The sequence below is a fragment of the Balaenoptera physalus genome (genome assembly GCF_965194825.1).
Source record: "Balaenoptera physalus genome assembly, chromosome: 10".
Classification (NCBI taxonomy): domain Eukaryota; kingdom Metazoa; phylum Chordata; class Mammalia; order Artiodactyla; family Balaenopteridae; genus Balaenoptera; species Balaenoptera physalus.
Genome location: NC_138889.1, coordinates 47,605,980 through 47,630,198, shown reverse-complemented (window position 1 = coordinate 47,630,198; position 24,219 = coordinate 47,605,980). Strand labels below are relative to the sequence as shown.

The 24,219-nt window shown below is 37.0% G+C and overlaps 2 protein-coding genes across 5 annotated transcripts in view; one reads left to right on the top strand and one right to left on the bottom strand.

Annotated features, from left to right (window-relative positions):
* The window catches only part of GRM5 (glutamate metabotropic receptor 5), a 543,363-nt gene that overhangs the window by 126,609 nt on the left and 392,535 nt on the right, over positions 1 to 24,219 (bottom strand). For all 4 annotated transcript variants that reach the window (XM_082410113.1, XM_082410114.1, XM_082410115.1 and 1 more), the window contains one exon: positions 22,534 to 22,769. In XM_082410113.1, coding sequence (XP_082266239.1) covers positions 22,534 to 22,769 — 236 coding nt within the window. The remainder of the gene's footprint in view (positions 1 to 22,533; positions 22,770 to 24,219) is intronic.
* The window catches only part of LOC309636771 (uncharacterized protein), a 355,047-nt gene that overhangs the window by 288,587 nt on the left and 42,241 nt on the right, over positions 1 to 24,219 (top strand). The window lies entirely within an intron of this gene.

Sequence of the window (24,219 nt, the reverse complement as noted above, 5' to 3'; positions counted from 1 at the left end):
AAAAAATTTTTTTATACAGCAGGTTCTTATTAGTTATCTATTTTAAACATATTAGTGTATACACGTCAATCCCAATTTCCCAATTCATCACACCACCACCCACCCCGCCGCCGCTTTCCCCCCTTGGTGTCCATACGTTTGTTCTCTACATCTGTGTCTCAATTTCTGCCCTGCAAACCGGTTCATCTGTACCATTTTTCTAGGTTCCACATATATGCGTTAATATACGATATTTGTTTTTCTTTTTCTGACTTACTTCACTCTGTATGACAGTATCTAGATTCATCCACGTCTCTACAAATGACCCAATTTCGTTCCTTTTTATGGCTGAGTAATATTCCATTGTATGTATGTACCACATCTTCTTTATCCATTTGTCTGTCAATGGGCATTTAGGTTGCTTCCCTGACCTGGCTATTGTAAATAGTGCTGCAATGAACATTGTGGTACATGACTCTTTTTTGTTTTTTTTAAAGTTTTTGGCCGCACCCCATGGCATGTGGGATCTTAGTTCCCCAACCAGGGATCGAACCCATGCCTCCTGCGTTGGAAGGCAGAGCCTTAACCACTGGACTGCAGGGGAAGTCCCCATGACTCTTTTTGAATTATGGTTTTCTCTGGGTATATGCCCTGTAGTGGGATTGCTGGGTCATATGGTAATTCTATTTTTAATTTTTAGGGAACCTCCATACTGTTCTCCATAGTGGCTGTATCAATTTACATTCCCACCAGCAGTGCAAGAGGGTTCCCTTTTCTCCACACCCTCTCCAGCATTTGTTGTTTGTAGATTTTCTGATGATGCCCATTCTAACTGGTGTGAGGTGATACCTCATTGTAATTTTGATTTGCATTTCTCTAATAATTAGTGATGTTGAGTAGCTTTTCATGTGCTTCTTGGCCATCTGTATGTCTTCTTTGGAGAAATGTCTATTTAGGTCTTATGCCCATTTTTGGATTGGGGTGTTTGTTCTTTTAATATTGAGCTGTGTGAGCTGTTTATATATTTTGGAGATTAATCCTTTGTCTGTTGATTCGTTCGCAAATATTTTCTCCCATTCTGAGGGTTGTCTTTTTGTCTTGTTTGTAGTCTCCTTTGCTTTGCAAAAGCGTTTAAGTTTCGTTAGGTCCCAATTGTTTATTTTTGTTTTTATTTCCATTACTCTAGGAGGTGGATCAAAAAAGATCTTGCTGTGATGTATGTCAAAGAGGGTTCTTCCTATGTTTTCCTCTAAGAGTTTTATAGTATCCGGTCTTACATTTAGGTCTGTAATCCATTTTGAGTTTATTTTTGTGTATGATGTTAGGGAGTGTTCTAATTTCATTCTTTCACATGTAGCTGTCCAGTTTTCCCAGCACCACTTAATGAAGAGACTCTCTTTTCTCCATTGCATATCCTTGCCTCCTTTGTCGTAGATTAGTTGACCATAGGTGCGTGTGTTTATCTCTGGGCTTTCTATCCTCTTCCATTGATCTATGTTTCTGTTTTTGTGCCAGTACCATATTGTCTTGATTACTGTAGCTTTGTAGTATACTCTGAAGTCAGGGAGTCTGATTCCTCCAGCTCTGTTATTTTCCCTCAAGACTGCTTTGGCTATTCGGGGTTTTTGTGTCTCCATACAAATTTTAAGATTTTTTATTCTAGTTCTGTGAAAAATGCCATTGGTAATTTGATAGGGATTGCATTGAATCTGTAGATTGCTTTGGGTAATGTAGTCATTTTTACAATATTGATTCTTCCAATCCAAGAACATGGTATATCTCTCCATCTGTTTGTATCATCTTTAATTTCTTTCATCAGTGTCTTATAGTTTTCTGCATACAGGTGTTTTGTCTCCCTAGGCAGGTTTATTCCTGGGTATTTTATTCTTTTTGTTGCAATGGCAAATGGGAGTGTTTCCTTAATTTCTCTTTCAGATTTTTCATCATTAGTGTATAGGAATGCAAGAGATTTCTGTGCATTAATTTTGTATCCTGCAACTTTACCAAATTCATTGATTAGCTCTAGTAGTTTTCTGGTGGCATCTTTAGGATTCTCTATGTATAGTATCATGTCATCTGCAAACAGTGACAGTACTTCTTCTTTTACAATTTGTATTCCTTTTATTTCTTTTTCTTCTCTGATTGTCGTGGCTAGGACTTCCAAAACTATGTTGAATAACAGTGTTGAGAGTGGACATCCTTGTCTTGTTCCAGATCTTAGAGGAAATGCTTTCAGTTTTTCACCATTGAGAATGATGTTTGCTGTGGGTTTATCGTATATCGCCTTTATTATGTTCAGGTAGGTTCCCTCTGTGCCCAATCTCTGGAGAGTTTTGATCATAAATAGGTGTTGAATTTTGTCAAAAGCTTTTCCTGCATCCATTGAGATGATCATATGGTTTTTATCCTTCAGTGTGTTAATACGGTGTTTCACATTGATTGATTTGCGTTTGTTGAAGAATCCTTGCCTCCCTGGGATAAATCCCACTTGATCAGGGTGTATGATCCTTTTAATGTGTTGTTGGATTCTGTTTGCTAGTATTTTGTTGAGGATTTTTGCATTTATATTCATCAGTGATATTGGTCTGTAACTTTCTTCTTTTGTAGTATCTTTGTCTGGTTTTGGTATCAGGATGATGGTGGCCTCATAGAATGATTTTGGGAGTATTCCTTCCTCTGCAAGTTTTTGGAAGAGTTTGAGAAGGATGGGTGTTAGCTCTTCTCTGAATGTTTGATAGAATTCACCTGTGAAGCCATCTGGTCCTGGACTTTTGTTTGTTGGAAGATTTTTAATCACAGTTTCAATTTTATTACTTGTGATTGGTCTGTTCATATTTTCTATTTCTTCCTGGTTCAGTCTTGGTAGGTTATACCTTTCTAAGAATTTGTCCATTTCTTCCAAGTTGTCCATTTTATTTGCATAGATTTGCTTGTAGTAGTCTCCTAGGATGCTTTGTATTTTTGCGGTGTCTGTTGTAACTTCTCCTTTTTCATTTCTAATTTTATTGATTTGAGTCCTCTCCCTCTTTTTCTTGATGAGTTTGGCTAATGGTTTATCAATTTTGTTTATCTTCTCAAAGAACCAGCTTTTAGTTTTATTGATCTTTGCTATTGTTTTCTTTGTTTCTATTTCATTTATTTCTGCTCTGATCTTTATGATTTCCTTCCTTCTGCTAACTCTGGGTTGTGTTTGTTCTTCTTTCTCTAGTTCCTTTAGGTGTAGGGTTAGATTGTTTATTTGAGATTTTTTTTGTTTCTTGAGGTAGCCTTGTATAGCTATAAACTTCCCTCTTAGAACTGCTTTTGCTGCATCCCACAGGTTTTGGATCGTCGTGTTTTCATTGTCATTTGTCTCTAGGTATTTTTTGACTTCCTCTTTGATTTCTTCAGTGATCTCTTGGTTTTTTAGTAACGTATTGTTTAGCCTCCATGTGTTTTGTGTTTTTTACACGTTTTTCCCTGTAATTGATTTCTAATCTCATAGCATTGTGGTCAGAAAAGATGCTTGATATTATTTCAATTTTCTTAAATTTACTGAGGCTTGATTTGTGACCCAAGATGTGATCTATCCTGGAGAATGTTCCGTGTGCACTTGAGAAGAAAGTGTAATCTGCTGTTTATGGATGGAATGTCCTATAAATATCAACTAAATCAATCTGGTCTATTGTGTCATTTAAATCTTCTGTTTCCTTATTCATTTTCTGTTTGGATGATCTGTCCATTGGTGTAAGTGAGGTGTTAAAGTTCCCCACTATTATTGTGTTACTGTTGATTTCCTTTTATAGCTGTTAGCAGTTGCCTTATGTATTGAGGTGCTCCTATATTGGGTGCATATATATTCATAATTGTTATATCTTCTTCTTGGATTGATCCCTTGAACATTATGTAGTGTCCTTCCTTGTCTCTTGTAACATTCTTTATTTTAAAGTCTATTTTATCTGATATGAGTGTTGCTACTCCAGCTTTCTTTTGATTTCCATTTGCATGGAATATCTTTTTCCATCCCCTCACTTTCAGTCTGTATGTGTCCCTAGGTCTGAAGTGGGTCTCTTGTAGACAGCATATATATGGATCTTGTTTTTGTGTCCATTCAGGGAGCCTGTGTCTTTTGGTTGGAGCATTTAGTCCATTCACATTTAAGGTAATTATCCATCTACATGTTCCTGTTACCATTTTCTTAATTGTTTTGGGTTTGTTTTTGTAGGTCCTTTTCTTTTGTGTTTCCCACTTAGAGAAGTTCCTTTAGCATTTGTTGTAGAGGTGGTTTGGTGGTGCTGAATTCTCTTAGCTTTTGCTTGTCTGTAAAGCTTTTGATTTCTCCAGCGAGTCTGAATGAGATCCTTGCCGGGTAGAGTAATCCTGGTTGTAGGTTCTTCCCTTTCATCACTTTAAATATGTCATGCCACTCCCTTCTGGCTTGTAGAGTTTCTGCTGAGAAATCAGCTGTTAACCTTATGGGAGTTCCCTTGTATGTTATTTGTCGTTTTTCCCTTGCTGCTTTCAATAATTTTTCTTTGTCTTTAATTTTTGCCAATTTGATTACTATGTGTCTTGGCGTGTTTCTCCTTGGATTTATCCTGTATGGGACTCTCTGTGCTTCCTGGACTTGGGTGGCTATTTCCTTTCCCATGTTAGGGAAGTTTTCGACTATAATCTCTTCAAATATTTTCTCTGGTCCTTTCTCTCTCTCTTCTCCTTCTGGGACCCCTATAATGCGAATGTTGTTGCGCTTAATGTTGTCCCAGAGGTCTCTTAGGCTGTCTTCATTTCTTTTCATTCTTTTTTCTTTAATCTGTTCTATAGCAGTGAATTCCACTATTCTGTCTTCCAGGTCATTTATCTGTTTTTCTGCCTCAGTTATTCTGCTATTGATTCCTTCTAGTGTATTTTTCCTTTCAGTTATTGTATTGTTTATCTTTGTTTGTTTGTTCTTTAATTCTTCTAGGTCTTTGTTAAACATTACTTGCATCTTCTCGATCTTTGCCTCCATTCTTTTTCCAAGGTCCTGTATCATCTTCACTATCATTATTCTGAATTCTTTTTGTGGAAGGTTGCCTATCTCCACTTCATTTAGTTGTTTTTCTGGGGTTTTATCTTGTTCCTTCATCTGGTACATAGCCCTCTGCCTTTTCATATTGTCTATCTTTCTTTGAATGTGGTTTTTGTTCCACAGGTTGCAGGATTGTAGTACTTCTTGCTTCTGCTGTCTGCCCTCTGGTGGATGAGGCTATCTAAGAGGCTTGTGCAAGTTTCCTGATGGGAGGGACTGGTGGTGGGTAGAGCTGGCTGTTGCTCTGGTGGGCAGAGCTCAGTAAAACTTTAATCTGCTTGTCTGCTGATGGGTGGGGCTGGGTTCCCTCCCTGTTGGTTGTTTGGCCTGAGGCGCCCCAACACTGGAGCCTACCCGGGCTCTTTGGTGGGGCTAATGGCAGACTCTGGGAGGGCTTACGCCAAGGAGTACTTCCCAGAACTGCTGCTGCCAGTGTCCTTGTCCTCAGAGTGAGACACAGCCACCCCCTGCCTCTGCAGGAGACCCTCCAACACCAGCAGGTAGGTCTGGTTCAGTATTCTATGGGGTCACTGCTCCTTTCCCTGGGTCCTGATGCGCACACTACTTTGTGTGTGCCCTCCAAGAGTGGAGTCTCTGTTTCCCTCAGTCCTGTCGAAGTCCAGCAATCAAATCCTGCTAGCCTTCAACGTCTGATTCTCTAGGAATTTCTCCTCCCGTTGCTGGACCCCCAGGTTGGGAAGCCTGACATGGGGCTCAGAACCTTCACTCCAGTGGGTGGACTTCTGTGGTATAAGTGTTCTCCAGTTTGTGAGTCACCCATCCAGCAGTTATGGGGTTTGATTTTATTGTGATTGCACCCCTCCTACCATCTCATTGTGGCTTCTCCTTTGTCTTTGGATGTGGGGTATCTTTTTTGGTGAGTTCCAGTGTCTTCCTGTTGATGATTGTTCAGCAGTTAGTTGTGATTCTGGTGCTCTCGCAAGAGGGAGTGAGAACACGTTCGTCTACTCCACCATCTTGAACCAATCTCCCTAAGTAGTACTAATATTTAATTTCACTTTCTGTTTACTGTTATTGTATAGAACTTCTGTGTATTAATCTTGCATAATTCAAACTTAATAAACTCACTAGAACTTTTTGCAGACACCATTGGATTTTCTAGGCAAGAAATCATGCAATTTGTTAATAAAGACAGTTTTATTTTTCAAATCTGGGTGCCTTTAATTTCTTTAGTTGATGTATATTTCACTGAGTAGCATCTCTGGTGGTAAGAGCTAATCTCTTTGCCTGATCATAGGGGAAAATCTTATTAGCTTGAGGAAGTTTCTGTCTAGTCCTGGTTTGCTGAGAATTTTATCAGAAATCAATATTAGGTTCTGACACATTTAACAATTTTGTAGGTTTTTCATAAAATAAATTACATTTATCAATATTTGAATATTTAATCAACCTTACATTTGGGGATAAATCCTACTTGGTCATGATATAGTATACTTTTTACATTTGTTGCATATGATTTGCTAAAGTTTTGTTTGGAATATTTATACCAATGTTTATGAAGTATATTGGTTTGTAGTTTTTTTTCTTGTGATCATCTTGGTCTGATTTTGGTATCAAGGTAATACTGACCTCATTAATTGAATTGGGAAGTATTCTTGCCCCTCTAATTTTCTGGTAGAGTTTATGTAGAACTTGTAGCAGTTCCTCCTTAAATATTTGGTGGCAATTAACCAGTGAAACCATATAGCCTAGAGGGTTTTTTTGTGCGTGGTAACGTTTTTAACTACAAATTTAATTTCTTTACTGGATATAAGACTCTTCAGGCTGTCTTCTGTGAACTCTCATACATAGTTTGTGAATTTCAAGGAATTTCTCTCTTTTATCTAAGTTGACATTTATTGGATAAAGTTGTTTTAAAAAATATTTCCTTTTCGTATCTGTAGACCCTGTAGTGACGTTAACGCTCTCATTTTTGACATTGGTAATTTGTGTTTTCTCTCTTTTCCTGATCGGTCTATTTTTTCAATTTTATTGATCTTTTCAAAGAACCAAGCCTTAGTTCCATTGATTTGCTCTATTGTGTTTCTGTTTTAGATTCCATTGATTTTTCACTCTGATCTATTACTTTCATTCTTCTACTCACTCTGAGTTTAATTTGCTCTTCTTTTCCAAATTTCTTAAGGTGGATCTGTGGTCATTGAGTTGCAATATTTTTCTTTTCTAATATATCTAGTTAATGCTATACAGTTTCCCCTAAGTATTATTTTAGCCCAAAGAATTGTAAATTTTTTTCAGTCTAACTGCTGGGGACAGACACTGTTCATTGTCCCATGTGGGTGCCAGGAGCGCTGTTCTCTCTAATCCTTTGGGGTGGTTCTTTCCCGGGTCTCAAGTATTATCCTCCCATGCATGTAGTGATCAACACTCAGCTGAATACTCAAGAGGGAGCTTCTGCAAATCCCCAGAGTACTCTTTTCATGCTGCTCTCTCCTCTTTGTTCCTGTGCTCTGCGAACTCTAGCTTCCTTGGTCTCTCTGAACTCACAGTTCCATCTTCTCAGCTCAGAGGGCTCACCTCATTTATTTTCTGTCTCTTAAGAATAACTGTCCTTCACTGCTTGATGTCCAGTGTCTTGAAAACTATTGTTTTATATATTTTGTCTTATTTTGTTGTTGTTATTTCAAGCAGGAGAATAAATCCAGGATCTATTATTTCATCTTTGTTGGAAGCAGGCATTTTCTTCCCATACATCATCCTATTTAAGCCTCTCTAGAGTCCTGTGAGTTAGGTGTTGTTTTTAATAATCATCCCCATCTCACACATGAGAAAACTGAGACTCACAGAGACCTAGTATCAGCTACAGATTAAGTTTTTTTATATAGATCTTCTGGGTCTAAATCCAGTGCCTCGAGTGACTGATTCAGCAAGCTTGTCAGGTCTCTCTTTGGTTTCTTTTAAATATTTTTAATACATCTTGGGTTTCAGTTCCAGTGTATTAAGAGTTTGGAAGCCTTTGCAGTTTCTAATTCAAGGGACTTTCTTCTGGGGATTTCTTTGAGTACATTTTTTTTTTCTTTTTTTGGGCTGCATTGGGTCTTCATTGTTGCTCACGGGTTTTTTTTCTCTAGTTGCGGTGAGCGGGGGCTACTCTTCTTTGCGGTGCACAGACTTCTCATTGTGGTGGCTTATCTTGTTGTGGAGCATAGGCTCTAGGCATGCGGGCTTCAGTAGTTGTGGCATATGGGCTCAGTAGTTGTGGCTCGTGGGCTCTAGAGCGCAGGCTCAGTAGTTGTGGCGCACGGGCTTAGTTGCTCCGCAGCATGTGGGATCTTCCCGGACCAGGGATCGAACCCGTGTCCCCTGCATTGGCAGGTGGATTCTTAACCACTGTGCCACCAGGGAAGCCCTCTTTGAGTACTTTTTGATGGTGGAGTTTCATCATGGAAAATTACATGCACTAACACTTAACTTGGATGGATAATTACCCTCATTTCTTAAACTCTGGAATTGAAACAAGAAATGTTACAGCTTATGTTTCTCAAAGTTTTGATATGTTAGTATCTGAGGCCTTGATCTGGCTCTATGTTCCATTTCCTTAAAGCAGACTCCAAGATAGAGAAATTTTTATTTCCCCTCGCAATGAGAAGTATCAAAGTGTAAAAAATCCAAGATTATATTAAGCCAAAACTGTCATGTCAAATTCTAACTTAATTCTTTGGCTAATAGAAAGACAGGGGCTTCTGTTCAGCAGTTTTCACCATATACACTAATATAATGTGATGAAATTTCTTCTTAAATGTATGGTTATTAATATTGTTCTAGTGTAGTCTTTCCTGAAGTATGTGCTAATCAGCATTACATAAAAAGATGAGTTCATACATAGGAAAACAAACAAAGGAAAGGAGACGCTAGATTAAAGAAAGATACTTAAATTTTTTTACAACAAAATTTGTCCTTTTTCAACAGGTTGGTGTACATTATGACAAGAAACCTCTAATTTGGGGGTAGCTGTGACACTTAGTTTATTTTGTTTAGCCCTTGTCAGAGTTTTCCTATAGTCCAGCTACTCTTACCAGACAATTCTTTCCTCTCAATGCACTGTTTTGGCTTTTCCAGCCATGTTTTCATACTGAGAGATGCTGAAGTGTTTTGAGTAATGGCTAAACTACTAAAAAGCATTTTGAAAGCAAGCAAGATGGCAGGAAAAAAATTCTGATGCATAAGGAGGTATCCTGTAACTAACCCATCTCAAGTCCCTCATGAGACATTTTTATTAGAGAAAATGTGGACACCTCCATCTGGAAACTTACTGTAACAGAAAGGGCAAAGAAACACCGCCACGCTAGTGGAACCAGCCTTTTTAAATAAAGGAAATTGTTTTCATGTCAAAATATTCCAGGTACTCCATAAATGTTATTTGTACTTTTAGTATCTTTTGTTGTAGAAAACACATAGTAGAAAGAAATTATTATGATTTCAGTAATTTAAAAATTAATTTATAATTTGTTAACTACAACAGCTTGTGCATAAAAATAAGGTGCATGTGTGTATAAACACATACATGTTCACACAAGGATATGCAAGACAAAGTTCGGTCTACTGACAGTGCTCAACCACCTACGAATTCTAGACCCAGTCAACAGATCAACAGTGACCCCTGGGACTTGCAGCCCACAGACTGGGAACCACTGTTCTAGGTTCTATAGCCATTGTAACCCTACCTAGGTCTACGAGAAATAAAGTCACATTTCTTTAGCAATATTTATCAAATACTTGCCATATACAAGGCATTGTGCTAGGAATTTGGAAAGCAGAGATGAGTAAGACATTTTCTCTTCTCTAGAACTTTATAATTTGATGGAGAAAGAGGAACATAACATGTTTACATGCTGGTGTAACAATGTGAAATTTCTGTTTGTATGTTGGTGTAATACCGTGGAAAAAATTACATTGCTGTAGCTGCTTTATCCCCTATGGGGATGGCATTGTTTTTTTTTTCTCTGGAGTATATGGCCTTCTGTGGGGCAAAGGAACTTATTTATTTTGGTGTGTAGAAATATTGAGAAGAAAGGAAGTAAGGATTATAAAGAGAGAAAGGGAGAAGAATCAGTCAACATGGTGGCAGAAAGCTGGTGAGGGAGTGGGAGTGAGTACTGCGGTAAAATGTGGACCGGAAGAAATGTTAGACTGGATATAGTGGCCTGAGGACTTTTATCTGGATGGGGGGGTGGTTAAGGTAAACTCTTATTAAATTAAAACAGTAACACAGAAAAGGGTAAAAATCATAACCATACATTAATTTTTCTCAAAACAAATACATCCTGGCTCAAGCAGTAGAACATTATTAGAGCCCCAGAAATGCCCTCGGGGCCAAAGTCCTTTTATGTTGCTCTGAACCCATTTATTTCATCCTCATTTTGTTGATAGTAGTTTGGCACACACATAGATGCCTGTGTGAGTGGTTACTTGGTGGCATAAAGCTAAAGGAAGTGGAAGATCTATGTTCAGTATCTGGATTGTATGTGACAAAAAGAAGACAAAAGGCACAAGAGGTGAAATGTGAGGGAAACAGAGTTTCTTTGAGAACGGGCAGCTGGAGTTATTAGAAACCAGGAGAATGTGAGCTCAGTGGAATTGACAAATAGCTTGAGGTAGGCTTTTCACTGAGCAAGACTTAGCATGTGCAAAAGCACAGGGACTTAAGTGGGCATGCCACTTAAAAATGGAGGAACACAATCAGGAAGTGGCTGGAGCATAGATTCCATGGGTTTAAGAAATAAAAGATGAGATTTGAAAAATGTAAATGATGAATTTGAAGAGTTTTGACTGGAGCAAAGGAGCTGGGATTCCTTTTTGTAGACACTGGAGAACCAAAGAAGATCTTTAAGAATGTGAGTAACATGATGAGACCTGTTCTCTAGATGGACAGTTTAGGGACTAGTTTTCAGCATAAAATGGAGCAGGAAGAAGCCGGTGTCAAAAAGAAGATTCAATATGGAGATTATTTGAATACCCGAGGTAAAGAGATGATGATCTAAACCACAGCAGTAGTATAAAGATTTGAATTCAGGCAGCAATGTAAAGGAGGGAACAGATGTGGAAGATGTTCAAACACTAGAATTAACAGTATTTGGTCACCAGTTGGCTGTGAGGATGAGAGAAGGGGATACAAGAGGATCCCTTAGTCCCACATCTTGGGCAACAGGGTGGATGAGTGTATCATTTACTTAAATTGGAGATGCAAAAAAGAAGGAACTCAAAGTTTGGGGCTGTGGTTGGAGCAGTTATAATGAGGTTAGTTTTAGATATATAAGTTTGAGGTGCCCTCAGGACATGGAGGTGAGAATAATTGTGTGTTAATGTCATAAATGACACCTTTAGAAGTTACTGGAGGTGACAGAGAGAAATCATACAAAAGAGATGGTAAATGAATGTCAGTGGGTGACAGAGTATAACTGTAAAGGAAATGGGTCCTTAAATTGGTTCCAAAATAGAATAGCATACAGTTACTAGAAGATAGTTTTATTTCAATTCTCTGTAGCTTTTATTACTGGGTTATTTAAATGAACAATTAGAATAATTAAATTATACTCTTAATACTTTTATTATTATTCATTCATTTATCATGTTAGTCTAAAATAATTGTGCATTTTAAGTAAAATTTACTGAAATCAGGCTCACTGTTAATAGTAGATAAAATCTGTGTTCTAACAGTACCACATAGTTAAAACACTTAAGGGATACAGTTATATTTTGATTTAAGTTTTTAAATGCTTAAAAATAAAACACAAATTAACAAAAGTATAAACATTTTAGACATTATAAATTGCAGGCTTTATCTCTACATCAAAATTGGGATTGCACGGTTGTGGCAATCAAGAATAAAGAGTAAAGGAGGAACTTCTGGTGTTAGAATGGAGAAGAAAGCAAATGAAAATTCTTTTACTGCATAACTTTAAAACGTCAAAGAAATGCAAAAACCAAAAAATTTAAAGGCAATGAAGATGTGTGGAAGCAACAAAGACAAAATCAACTAACAGAGAGGAAACTTGCAAAAGTGGACAGGTATCACCAGTTGCTTTATTGTCTGAGAGTATCTGCAGATTAGGGACCCAGGCTGACGATCCAGCTTGGTCTAGATGAAGGGACGTTAGTTTCCTAGGGCTGCCATAACAAAGTACCACAAACTAGGTGGCTTGAAACAACAGAAATTTATTCTCTCCCGGTTCTGGATGCTAAAAGTTCGAAATCAAGTTGTCAGCGCGGCCATACTCCGCCTGAGACGCTGGGTAGAGTCTTCCTTGCCTCGTCTAGCTTCTGGTGGTGGCTGTTAATCGTTAGCATTCCTTGGCTTTCTGCTGCATCACTCAAGCCCCTGCTGTGCCTTCCCATGCCATTTTCCCTGTGTGTCTCTCTGTCTTTGTGTCCCTTCTCCTCTTTTTATAAAGACACCTGTCATATTGGATTACGAGCCCATGCAACTTCAGTATGTCCTCATCTTAACTAATTACATCTGCAGTGACACTATTTCTAAATGAAGTCACATTCTGAGGTTCTGGGAAAGGATATGAATTGGGGCTGGGGGAGGGGGAGATGTAATTCCACCTAGTATATGACACTGCTGGAAAAAAGAGAAACCGGAAAAACATTTGGATATTGAAATGATCTGGTATGTCAGTTTGTAAACTCCAGGAGCCCTAAATGTATGACAGCCATTTGGCCTCATGCTTCACTTCCTGATTCTGGAAGCTTCATGAGAGGCTCATGATTTTGAAGAAGACTGAAATCTCCCATTGTTTTGTAATATTTGGCAGAAAAGCACCACTTGAGGAATGAAAACTGCTCAAACTTTGATTAGTCAATTAGGTTTTTTCTCATGCCCAATTTAGAAACAGTATGGTGCAAGAGGCTGGAGGGCAAAACTCAAAAATGTAAAAATCTGATCGAGTCAGTAATCCAGGGCAGGGGATATACTAGCCAAGACTCTCAATTAAAATTCCATGCCAATTGTCCTGTAAAGATATTCTTAACCAGAGATTGACTGCTTCTGCCTTCTGCTGCAACCTACCCCATCTCATTTGCTTTGAATCTGGAAAAGGCAAACCATCACTGCGGGAAAAAATATAAAATTCAGTCCTTATGGTTACTTTATACTCAATGTCTGGCATAAAAGAAAACATATTGCATATGTGCAAGAAGCATAAAATGTGACTAGTAACTAGGAAAAATAAGTCAATAGAAGTAGACTGATGGAAGATCTTGGGTGTTAGGATTTGAAAAAAAGGGCCTTAAAATAACTATAATCAATATTTTCAAGCAAATGAAGTGTTGAAAAAATGGATGAGAAGGAGAACTTCAACAGAAAATTGGAAGCTATAAAAAGAATTAAATGGGCATTCTAGGATTGTAAAATGCCATATCTGAAATTAAGAACTTTTTATTATGGTTAACAGCAGACTGGACATAGGAGAAGATACAATTAGTGAGATTGAAGAAAGAATAGTAGAAAAAAGTCAAACTGAAGCACAGAGAGAAAGAGAGATATGAAAGAAGGAAAGAAAGAAAAGAAAGAAAGAAAAAGAGAGAAAGAAAGAAAAGAAAAGAAAGAAAGGAAGAAAGTGAGCCTAGAGAAAACATCACATGTGAGACATAGTCAAATGATATAACACAGGTGTAACTGGGTATGTGAAGGAGCAGAGAGAGAAATGTGGCAGAAGGGCTGTTTCGGGAAATAACGTCTGGAAAATTTTCAACACAGATACAAGTCTTTAATCCACAGTTTTAAGAAGCTCTGAAAACCCTATAAAAGAAATATGCAGTGGAAATCACACCTACTTTCATCATAGTCAACAAAAACTTTTTTAAAAAAAGCTATCTTAAAAGCCTAGAAAAAAAAAGACATATTGCCAACAGTGGGACAACATTAAGAATTACGGCTAACTTCTCAATGAAATCATGGATTTCAGGAAAACAAATGGAATGTTGTTTTTAAAGGAAAAAAAAACTGAGAGAAAAACTAAACAAAAGAAAACCTGCCAGGGACTTCCCTGGTGGTCCAGTGGTTGAGAATCCGTCTTGCAATGCAGGGGACGCCAGTTTGATCCCTGGTCAGGGAACTAAGATCCCACATGCCGCGGGGCAACTAAGCCCACACACCACAACCATGTGCTCTGGAGCCTGTGTGCTCTGGAGCATGTGTGCCACAACTAGAGAGAAGCCCACACACTGCAACGAACAGCCTGCGTGCCGCAACGAAAGATCCCGCGTGCCACAACTAAGACCCGACACAGCCAAAAAATAAATAAATAAATTATAAAGCTCATCATAATAAACTCTACAAAACTTAAAAAACAAAACAAAACAAAAGAAAACCTGCCAATACAGAATGCTATACTCAGTAAATATATCCTTCAAAAATAATACATTTCAAAATGTATAGAAATATCAAATCACTATGTTATGTGCCAGGAACTAACATAGTGTTATAGGTCAATTATGCTTCAAAACAAACAAACTCATAGAAAAAGAGATCATATTTCTGGCTACCAGAGGTGGGAGGAGGGAGGAGAGGGGTTAAGATGAACATGGTCAAAAGGTACAAACTTCCAGTTGTAAGATAAATAAGCACTAGGGATGTAATGTACAACATGATAAATATAATTAGCACTGCTGTACATTATAAATGAAAGTTGCTGAGAGAGTAAATCCTAAGAGTTCTCATCACAAAGAAAAAAAATTTTTTTCTATTTCTTAAATGTTGTATCTGTGTGACCTGATGGATGTTTGCTAAGCTATTGTGGTAACCATTTCATGATGTATGTTATTCAAATCATTATGTTGTACACCTTAAACTTATGCAGTGCTGTATGTCAATTATATCTTAATAAAACTGAAAAAATAAATAAAGGGAAAATAAAAATATTCTGAGAAAAAAAGCTGATATAATTTGTTGGCAGTAGCCTACATTATAAGAAACACTAAAGGAAATTCTTCAGCTTGAAAGAATCAGAGATGAAAGCAAGGAAGTAGCAGAAGGAATGAAGAACACTAGCGTGGGTAAATATAAGACTGTTGACCATTCAGAGCAACAATTATAACAAATCAAATAAATCATAACAAAGTAGTATATATAGTACATATAAAAGTAAATTATACGGCAATAGCAAAAAACAGTGAAAAGGGATAAATAGACTTAAATATTTGTAAGATTCTTGAATATAAACAAGAGCCAACTTAAAATAGTTTGTATTAAATTAAGGATTCATTTAGGAATTTTTATTGAAAACTCTAAATGAATTATACTGAGATGAAACAAAAATGTTCATAGAGGTGACAACATAGGATAATAAAAAATATTGATTAATCCAGAAGAAGACAACAGGAAGGAAGAATTTAAAAATTAAAGAATAGGGATTTCCCTGGTGGTCCAGTGGTTAACACTCCACGCTCGCAATGCAGGGGGCCTGGATTCGATCCCTGGTCAGGGAACTAGATTCTGCATGCCGCAACTAAAAGATCCCGCATGCCGCAGTGAAGATTCTGCATGCAGCAACGAAGATTCCGCGTGCCTCAGCTAAAGACCTGGCGCAGCCAAATAGATAAATAGATAGATAGGTAGATATTTTAAAAATAAAGAATAAATTGGACAAATAACAAGTAGCAAAAAAAACAAGTAGCAAATGAGAGAAATAGGAAATAGTAATAAGCTACACTCCCAATTGGGTGATTTTCATGATACATATATCTAATAAAAAACTCATATCCATAGTATATGAGGAACTCTTAAAATAGATATTAAAAAGTAATCAAATGTGCAAAAGACTGGAACAGATACTTTACAAAAGAGGATGCCCAAATTTCCAATAAGCATTTGAAAAGGAACTTAGCTTCATAATGTATGATGGAAAAGCCAATCAAAAATCACAATATGAGGGCTTCCCTGGTGGTGCAGTGGTTGAGAGTCTGCCTGCCGGTGCGGGGGACACGGGTTTGAGCCCTGGTCTCGGAGGATCCCACATGCCGCGGAGCAACTAGGTCCGTGAGCCACAACTGCTGAGCCTGCGCGTCTGGAGCCTGTGCTCCGCAACAAGAGAGGCCGCAATAGTGAGAGGCCCGCGCACCACGATGAAGAGTGGCCCCCACTTGCCGCAACTGGGGAAAGCCCTCGCACAGAAACGAAGACCCAACACAGCCATAAATAAATAAATAAATAAATAAAAATTAAAAAAAAAATCACAATATGATAACCCAACACTGACAAAATGTTTAAAGTAAAAAAGATAATACCAACTGTTGTCAAGGGTGCACAGCAACTTGAACTCTCATGCATTTGTGGAAGTTTGTTAGTTCAGTTAGTTAGGAAAACTGCTTGGCAATATCTATGAAAGCTAAATATATGCTTAGCTTATGACCTCGCAATTCCATTACCAGGTATACATCTAACAGGAATTAGGATATATGTTTGCCAGATGATATGTACAAGAATGTTCATAAAAGCTTTATTTATAATACTTGAAACTGTGAATAATCCAAATTTCCATCTATAGGAGAACTGATAGATAAATTCTGGTGTATTCATACAAAGGAACACTGCACAGCAATAGAGAATAAACTACTGATACACATAACAACGGGGATTAATCCCACAACACTAATTTGAGGGGAAAAGGCCAGACACAAAAAGTAAATAATGTAAGATTCCATTTATATGATGTACAGGGTAGGCAAAACTGATGGGCGTTGAAAAAATTTATATAAATGGAGCATGATATTGATTGGGATGGGGTATGAGAGAACTTTCTGATATTGTTGCTTTGGATGGTAGTTACAGAGATGTATATATATATGTAAAAATGTATAAAGCTTAAATTCACTTAAGATTTGTGTGTTTTATGTACATTATATATACATTATTCTACAACATACCACACACACACCACACACATATAAAGGAAAGTGCCTTCCTTAAAAATGTGTGTGGGGGGGGGGGTGGGGAAAGCATCCTAAAATGATGATTTGAAAATCTTATTTTTTCTTTTGTTTTTTGGATAAGAAATAACTTTTTCTCATTTTAGAATGTTTCAAAAATATAGAAAGATAAAAAAGAAGAACATTTGTATTTTTATGATTAACAGTGGGAGTGAATTTTTTCTTATGTTTATTACTCATTTCTAATTGTTCTACAAAGTACAATTTATCCATTGTACATTTATCTGTTTTTTAATATTTATATTTTAAAGTTGGATGAGTTTTTCTTGTAAGAAAATCAATATTTAGACTCTAACATTGGCCCTTTTTTCCCTTTTAACACAAGGACTTTAAAATTTTTATTTAATTAAAACCACCAAATATTCCCAATCTCATATGCTTTATCATTTGTTTTCTGAGTAAAACCTTCCTCATCCCCCTACAGTAGCTTCTTTTGTCTCTAGTTTTCTTTTTCACACTTCACTATTTTACTCATCAGGGTGTGTGTGTATGTATACGAGTGTGTGTGTATTTACATGTATACACGTTGTGACATGAGGCTCCAGCAACATTTTTTCTCAATAGTTAGCCATTTGCACCAACATCTGATTTCACAGGAGTTATAGCTATTTAGTGGAAGTCCTCCAGGCACTGGCATTCTGATGGCTGACGTTCTTAGTTAAGATTATTGTTTTTGTTATTGATGTATTCATCAATACTTTAGTGAGAAATTGGAAGAGGCTATATGAAAGACTGCTGTCCAGGTGTTACAATAAATCATTAGTCTAAAGAAAAATAAACTGTACTTGGAAAATTATACTAAGGTAGTATTAGTGGTTTTGCCATTAACACTGTGCTGTTATTAGTCACATTGGTTTTCCATCCAGATTTTTTTTTTAACAAAATTAAAAAGACTTTATTGCAGAATACAAAATAGATTTATTTAAGATGTGTGTAGATGCATGGCAATACTTCACAAATAACTGATTTTATTTTGTAGGTTGTACCTAAGCACTTGTCTTCCAAGTGTTTTGTTCATGTTATTATTATTTTTAACATCTTCATTGGAGTATAATTGCTTTACAATGGTATGTTAGTTTCTGCTTTATAACAAAGTGAATCAGCTATACATATACATATATCCCCATATCTCTTCCCTCTTGCATCTCCCTCCGTCCCACCCTCCCTATCCCACCCCTCTAGGTGGTCACAAAGCACCAAGCTGATCTCCCTGTGCTATGTGGCTGCTTCCCACTAGCTATCGGTTTTACATTTGGTAGTGTATATATGTCCATGCCACTCTCTCACTTTGTCACAGCTTACCCTTCCCCTCCCCGTGTCCTCAAGTCCATTCTCTAGTAGGTCTGTGTCTTTATTTCCGTCCTGCCCCTAGGTTCTTCATGACCATTTTTTTTTCTTAAATTCCATATATATGTGTTAGCATACGGTATTTATTTTTCTCTTTCTGACTTACTTCACTCTGTATGACAGACTCTAGGTCCATCCACCTCACTACAAATAACTCAATTTCATTTCTTTTTATGGCTGAGTAATATTCCATTGTATATATGTGCCCCATCTTCTTTATCCATTCATCTGTTGATGGACACTTAGGTTGCTTCCATGTCCTGGCTACTGTAAATAGAGCTGCAATGAACATTGTGGTACATGACTCTTTTTGAATTATGGTTTTCTCAGGGTATATGCCCAGTAGTGGGATTGCTGGGTTGTATGGTAGTTCTATTTTTAGTTTTTCAAGGAACCTCCATACTGTTCTGCATAGTGGCTGTATCAATTTACATTCCCACCAACAGTGCAAGAGGGTTCCCTTTTCTCCACACCCTCTCCAGCATTTATTGCACAGTAATCAAGACAGTATGGTACTGGCACAAAAACAGAAATACAGATCAATGGAACAGGATAGAAAGCCCAGAGATAAACCCACGCACATATGGTCACATTATTTTTGATAAAGGAGGCAAGAATATACAATGGAGAAAAGACAGCCTCTTCAGTAAATGGTGCTGGGAAAACTGGACTGCTACATGTAAAAGAATGAAATTAGAACACTCCCTAACACCATACACAAAAATAAACTCAAAATGGATTAAAGACCTAAATGTAAGACTGGACACTATAAAACTCTTAGAGGAAAACATAGGCAAAACACTCTATGACATAAATCACAGCAAGATCCTTTTTGACCCACCTCCTAGAGAAATGGAAATAAAAACAAAAATTAACAAATGGGACCTAATGAAACTTAAAAGCTTTTGCACAGCAAGGAAACCATAAACAAGATGAAAAGACAGCCCTCAGAATGGGAGAAAATATTTGCAAATGAAGAAACTGAAAAAGGATTAATCTCCAAAATTTACAAGCAGCTCATGCAGCTCAATATTAAAAAAACAAACAACCCAATCCAAAAATGGGCAGAAGACCTAAATAGACATTTCTCCAAAGAAGATATACAGATTGCCAACAAACGCATGAAAGGATGCTCAACATCATTAGTCATTAGAGAAATGCAAATCAAAACTACAGTGAGATATCACCTCACACCAGTCAGAATAACCATCATCAAAAAATCTACAAATTTTTTTTTTATTACAGTATAGTTGCTTTACAATGTGTGTTAGTTTCTGCTGTACAACAAAGTGAATCACCTATAATCGCTTAGCTCTAATCTATTCGGAATTAATTTCTAGGAGTTGGTCTGTTTCCAAGATGGCTCTGTTACTTATTCAATATTAAGTGTTTTCCTTTAACTTTCTGGTTACTCAGAACTTTTCTATACCTCATTCTGTATAAGGCTACTGCTAATTCTGGACTACCAGATTCAGATACCTCTCCTAGCTTTTATACTTTGCCTTTCAAGAAGCTTCTAAGAAAAATAAGCAGTAATTCGGCTATGGGTATTTCCACTCTTTGTGTCAAGCCATTTTACTTACTAAACTATCTATTAGGTTTTAGGTACTGTAGACAGTGAATAAGGTGAAGATTTCTTGCCTGCCATCCATGAATTATAAGCTCCAGCTTACCACTCCAGCTCAGAAATGGTTGTCTTATGTACACTGCTTGATGAAAGTACATTATATTTAGGAAAACACTACTAATATTCAGTAGTGTTACAGATAAGAATAAACTACCTGGGGTCTTTTTGAAGATATGGACTGGGATGCTGAAAGGACATTTGCGTAAATAAGGAAATATGGTCAAAAGTAGAGAGTACGGAATATCAGGGTATCTATTATCGCATTCCATAGTTGTACCCAAATAATTTTAAGATTTATTTTTCTTTTCTATCTGTTAGAGGACCTATATGTTAACTATTATAGAATGCAAATTTGATAGTGATTTTTAAAACTATAATATTCTCTCTCTTTAGAATAGCATATTGGTTAAACTTTAGACAAATCTGAGCTCAATTCTAAGTTCTAATGTTTTCCTGAGCAAGTTGTTTTGTCTCTCCAAATCTTACTTTTGTTATTTTAAAGTAAGGATAATAATAATTCCCTCATTGAGAAGAATAACAGGGGTATTACATATAACTGTTCATTTTTATGTACAAAATGACATCTGTTGACAGATGAGATTCCAAGGGGGCGGGACTAAAGAATGCTTTCCAGAACTAGAGTAAGGAACAGATCCTGTGCAGAGAAGTGTGCTCATGTGAAAGACGGAGAGCTATAGCAGCAAGTTCAAATGGAGGATTTTATAGAACAATTTCCATAGAAATAATGTTTCTATGGAAATCAGTCAACGAGTTTTTCAAGACTATATCTCAATAAGACCTCCAACAGAAAAAAAAAAAAGTAAGAGAAACAAAGAATTATTTCAAGGAGAAGACATTTCAGACAAAAAGGAGTGGGGAAGGAAGAACATTAGTACAAAAGAGGGTGAAGACCAACTGGAAAAATTCACTTAGTCACACTGGTTAGGGGTTGTCACTAACTCCTTAGTAAAGAGAAACTGGAGAGGAGACTGGATCTACTGCTGACCCTCTAAAACTCCTCCAGTGTAGCTCCATAGAGTAATCTCTACACAATCATAGAATCGGTACTCAGAGACCACATACTCCCCAAATCTCAAGAGAAGAAAGAAGTTTGTGTCCTTCAGAAACTGGATAGAACTGTGAAAAATATAAAATTGGCTATAGACGTTGAAATTGTGAAACACAATCCTGTGTATTCACACACATTTTTTCATGAAAGTAAAACATAAAAACAAAGGAAATGAATAAGCATTTGAAGATTTTGGACAAGAGTTAGCAGTATCCAAAGCAAGAGAGAAGCAAATGTAGTCTCACACCAGGCTTCTATGATTTCTGGATTTCATTGGGCAGTACCACGCTACACTCCAGCATCCCTCTCCTCCACCACTGCTGAATGAGGAACTGACACAAGGTTGCCAAGTTCTCATTTTACTTGTACTGACATTTAAAGATAATTACAAATCACCACTTACTACCTCATTCATTTTCACAAAAGAACGAACTGATAGAAGAAACATAGTATGGATGTGAACTCAGGGAGGAAATGCATTATAAAAAATTCACACATTGTTCCTATTTTCCTCATTTTGGTGAGCCCACTTCTCCATGGACTGGAATTAGTTCGTGGGCCAGGATTTCAACCTCACTGCCCCAGTGCACTCTTCTGTTCCAGCATCATGATGATAAAGACATTATACCGCCAACTAAAACATTTTACTTCTTGGCAAATGCATATGAGATGCATGTTACACAATGTGGGATGTCAGTCTCAACAAATCCCTTATTGGTTTTAACAGACCTTAACCTTTACACTTTGACTTACAAATCAGCATTGACCCTACCTGGTTCTTAGAGTCAAGATACCCTTTGGATGTGCTACAAATAAAACTAACCAAACCCTTTGTTTAAAACCCATGTTATGTTGCTTACAACACTGAATTACAATTTTTGTTTGCATGACGATCTCCCTAACTAGACATTAAACCCCTTGAGGGCAGGATCTAGTCTTCCTCATCTTGATACCCTTAAAAGTAAAGCAATGTTTGGCACGTTGTGAATCCTTGTAAGTATTTGTTGAATAACTGAGTGAATGGCTCTGCTTAGATTATGTCTCCTGAAACATCATAATTATACATAGCAAATCCTTGCTACTATTTTATAGTTCATTGATGGAAGTAGGAATTGGCTCTGTCCTTCAACATTCACTCATTCATTCTTCAGACATATTACATGAAACCCTTTCTATGTGCCTTACACTGTGCTAACTGCTAAAGATAATCAAAATGACCAGAATGTAGTTCTTGCCTTCAAAGATGTCACAAAGAGTTCTTTCTGGAGCTCACATTATCATTTAAGCACAGTACCAATTTCCTGAATGATATAAATATAAATAAATTGTCTGAAATCTTAATAGAGTGAACATTTACCCTCATATGTTTTTCTTACCACTCTAAGAAGCAATACCCACTTTATGTAAGAATCCTCCTCTCTAACAGATTACAGCCACTATCCCCATGACACAATTTACTTAAATTGGAGCCTTAGCCATATCCACTTTAAATGAAATAATAAATCTGCTTACTATTGCAAGTCTTGTTGTATTTGCTGTTCTCCTGTGCAAACCCTTCCAGCCGGCACTGAAAACGATGCTGCCAGAATTCTTGAAACCAGGGGTTTCGGAGGTTTGTTTCCGGCCGGAGCTTCAGATAATAATCATCAAACCACTTGACATCAGGAGATTGGAGCTTGATTGTGATTCCACCAACAGCTTCTCGCTGATATCCATCTGTCACATCATACCTGTCAGCCCAGCCATCACTGTGGGGAAACAAAAAACCCCTCAGCTTAGAACAGACATCTTCTAAGAAAATTATTCTACTTGCTGTCATTTTGAGAACAGTCATTAAATGGCACTCAGGCCATACTACGTGATTCTAGAGACAGCAACTTGCTAGGATAAAAAGTGCAAAACACAATGGAAACTTTGGATCTAAGAATGCTGGAAGGTACCAGTCTCACTTACCTTGAACTGCAGAGAATAACCTTATGCTTTTGGCAGAATTTTACTGGTTGTAGAATATAGTATATGCATGGAAGCTGCATAATATCACCATTCACACTATTTACTGAACGTTTAATAGCTACGTCAAGTTAACTTTAAATACATTCTTTTCCTTTACTTAATCATAATCATTATAGTTATCATAAGGTAAAAATGAAAAATATTTCTAAAATATACCTAATGTTAATTTAACCATCCTATGACAGGATATTCACTTGTTTCCATGTTTACATGTGATGATAGAGAGGTTAAAAAAAACTTTCTGATTATGGTCATTCTGTTAAATATTGATTCATCAGAGCCTCAAACTGAAGTCCTTATACTCCATACTCCTCTTTCCTATCCCATGGTTCTTCTCTAACACATTTAAAATACGCATATGAAGTCATGTTTTACATTAGAGTGATTGAAAGAACTTCTTAGCAATAGGCCATCAAAGATGGTGACAGGGATCATACGCCTCAATATTAATATCATTCTATGCACTGATCACTCAAAGTACTGTAGGAATTTTAAAATAAAAGAGTTTGAAATCAGAGAGTTCCTGAGTATAACAGAATGAGGAAAAATATTCTAAGCTTATTTGCAAAACACATGAGACACAACATTGGAAATAAAAGACAAGAAAAGGTGTTTATATCAAATCTGGACACACCTTGGGGCATTTAGGAAAAAAGTGTCTCTGACTTTTCCCACCCTCTCTGTCATTTGGAATATGCACAACTTGTGCTATGCATCTGCTGGGACCCAGTGGTACTATCCTTCCTTTGAAGAGGTGCAAGTGCTCTTTCAGGAGAAGTAAAGAAAGTCAAGGGAAATGTAACAATGCAAACAAAAAAGTAACAACAAAGAGGGAAGAGAAGGTACGGAGACAGTTGAAGGGAAGAACAGAATAGAGCCCCCTGAACACAAGGCAGGAAGGGTTTTGGAGATTAGCTGGGTGAAAGGGAGTGGGTACTGGGGAAAGTGTGAATGAAAGGATTTACATTAACAATCATTGTTTATTTCATCAATGTTCAGATATTTCTATTTATTGGAATGTTAATTTCTTTTTAATTTCTTTCAATCTTCCTTCCAATGCATTTTTGTCCTTTATACTTTTTTTTTTTTGGAGGCAGAGAGCATGCTCCAATATTTTGCATAAATCTGTGCCAGGGAAGGTATTATGTAAGATATTAATTAGAATAAGTAAATAAAAGCATGTAC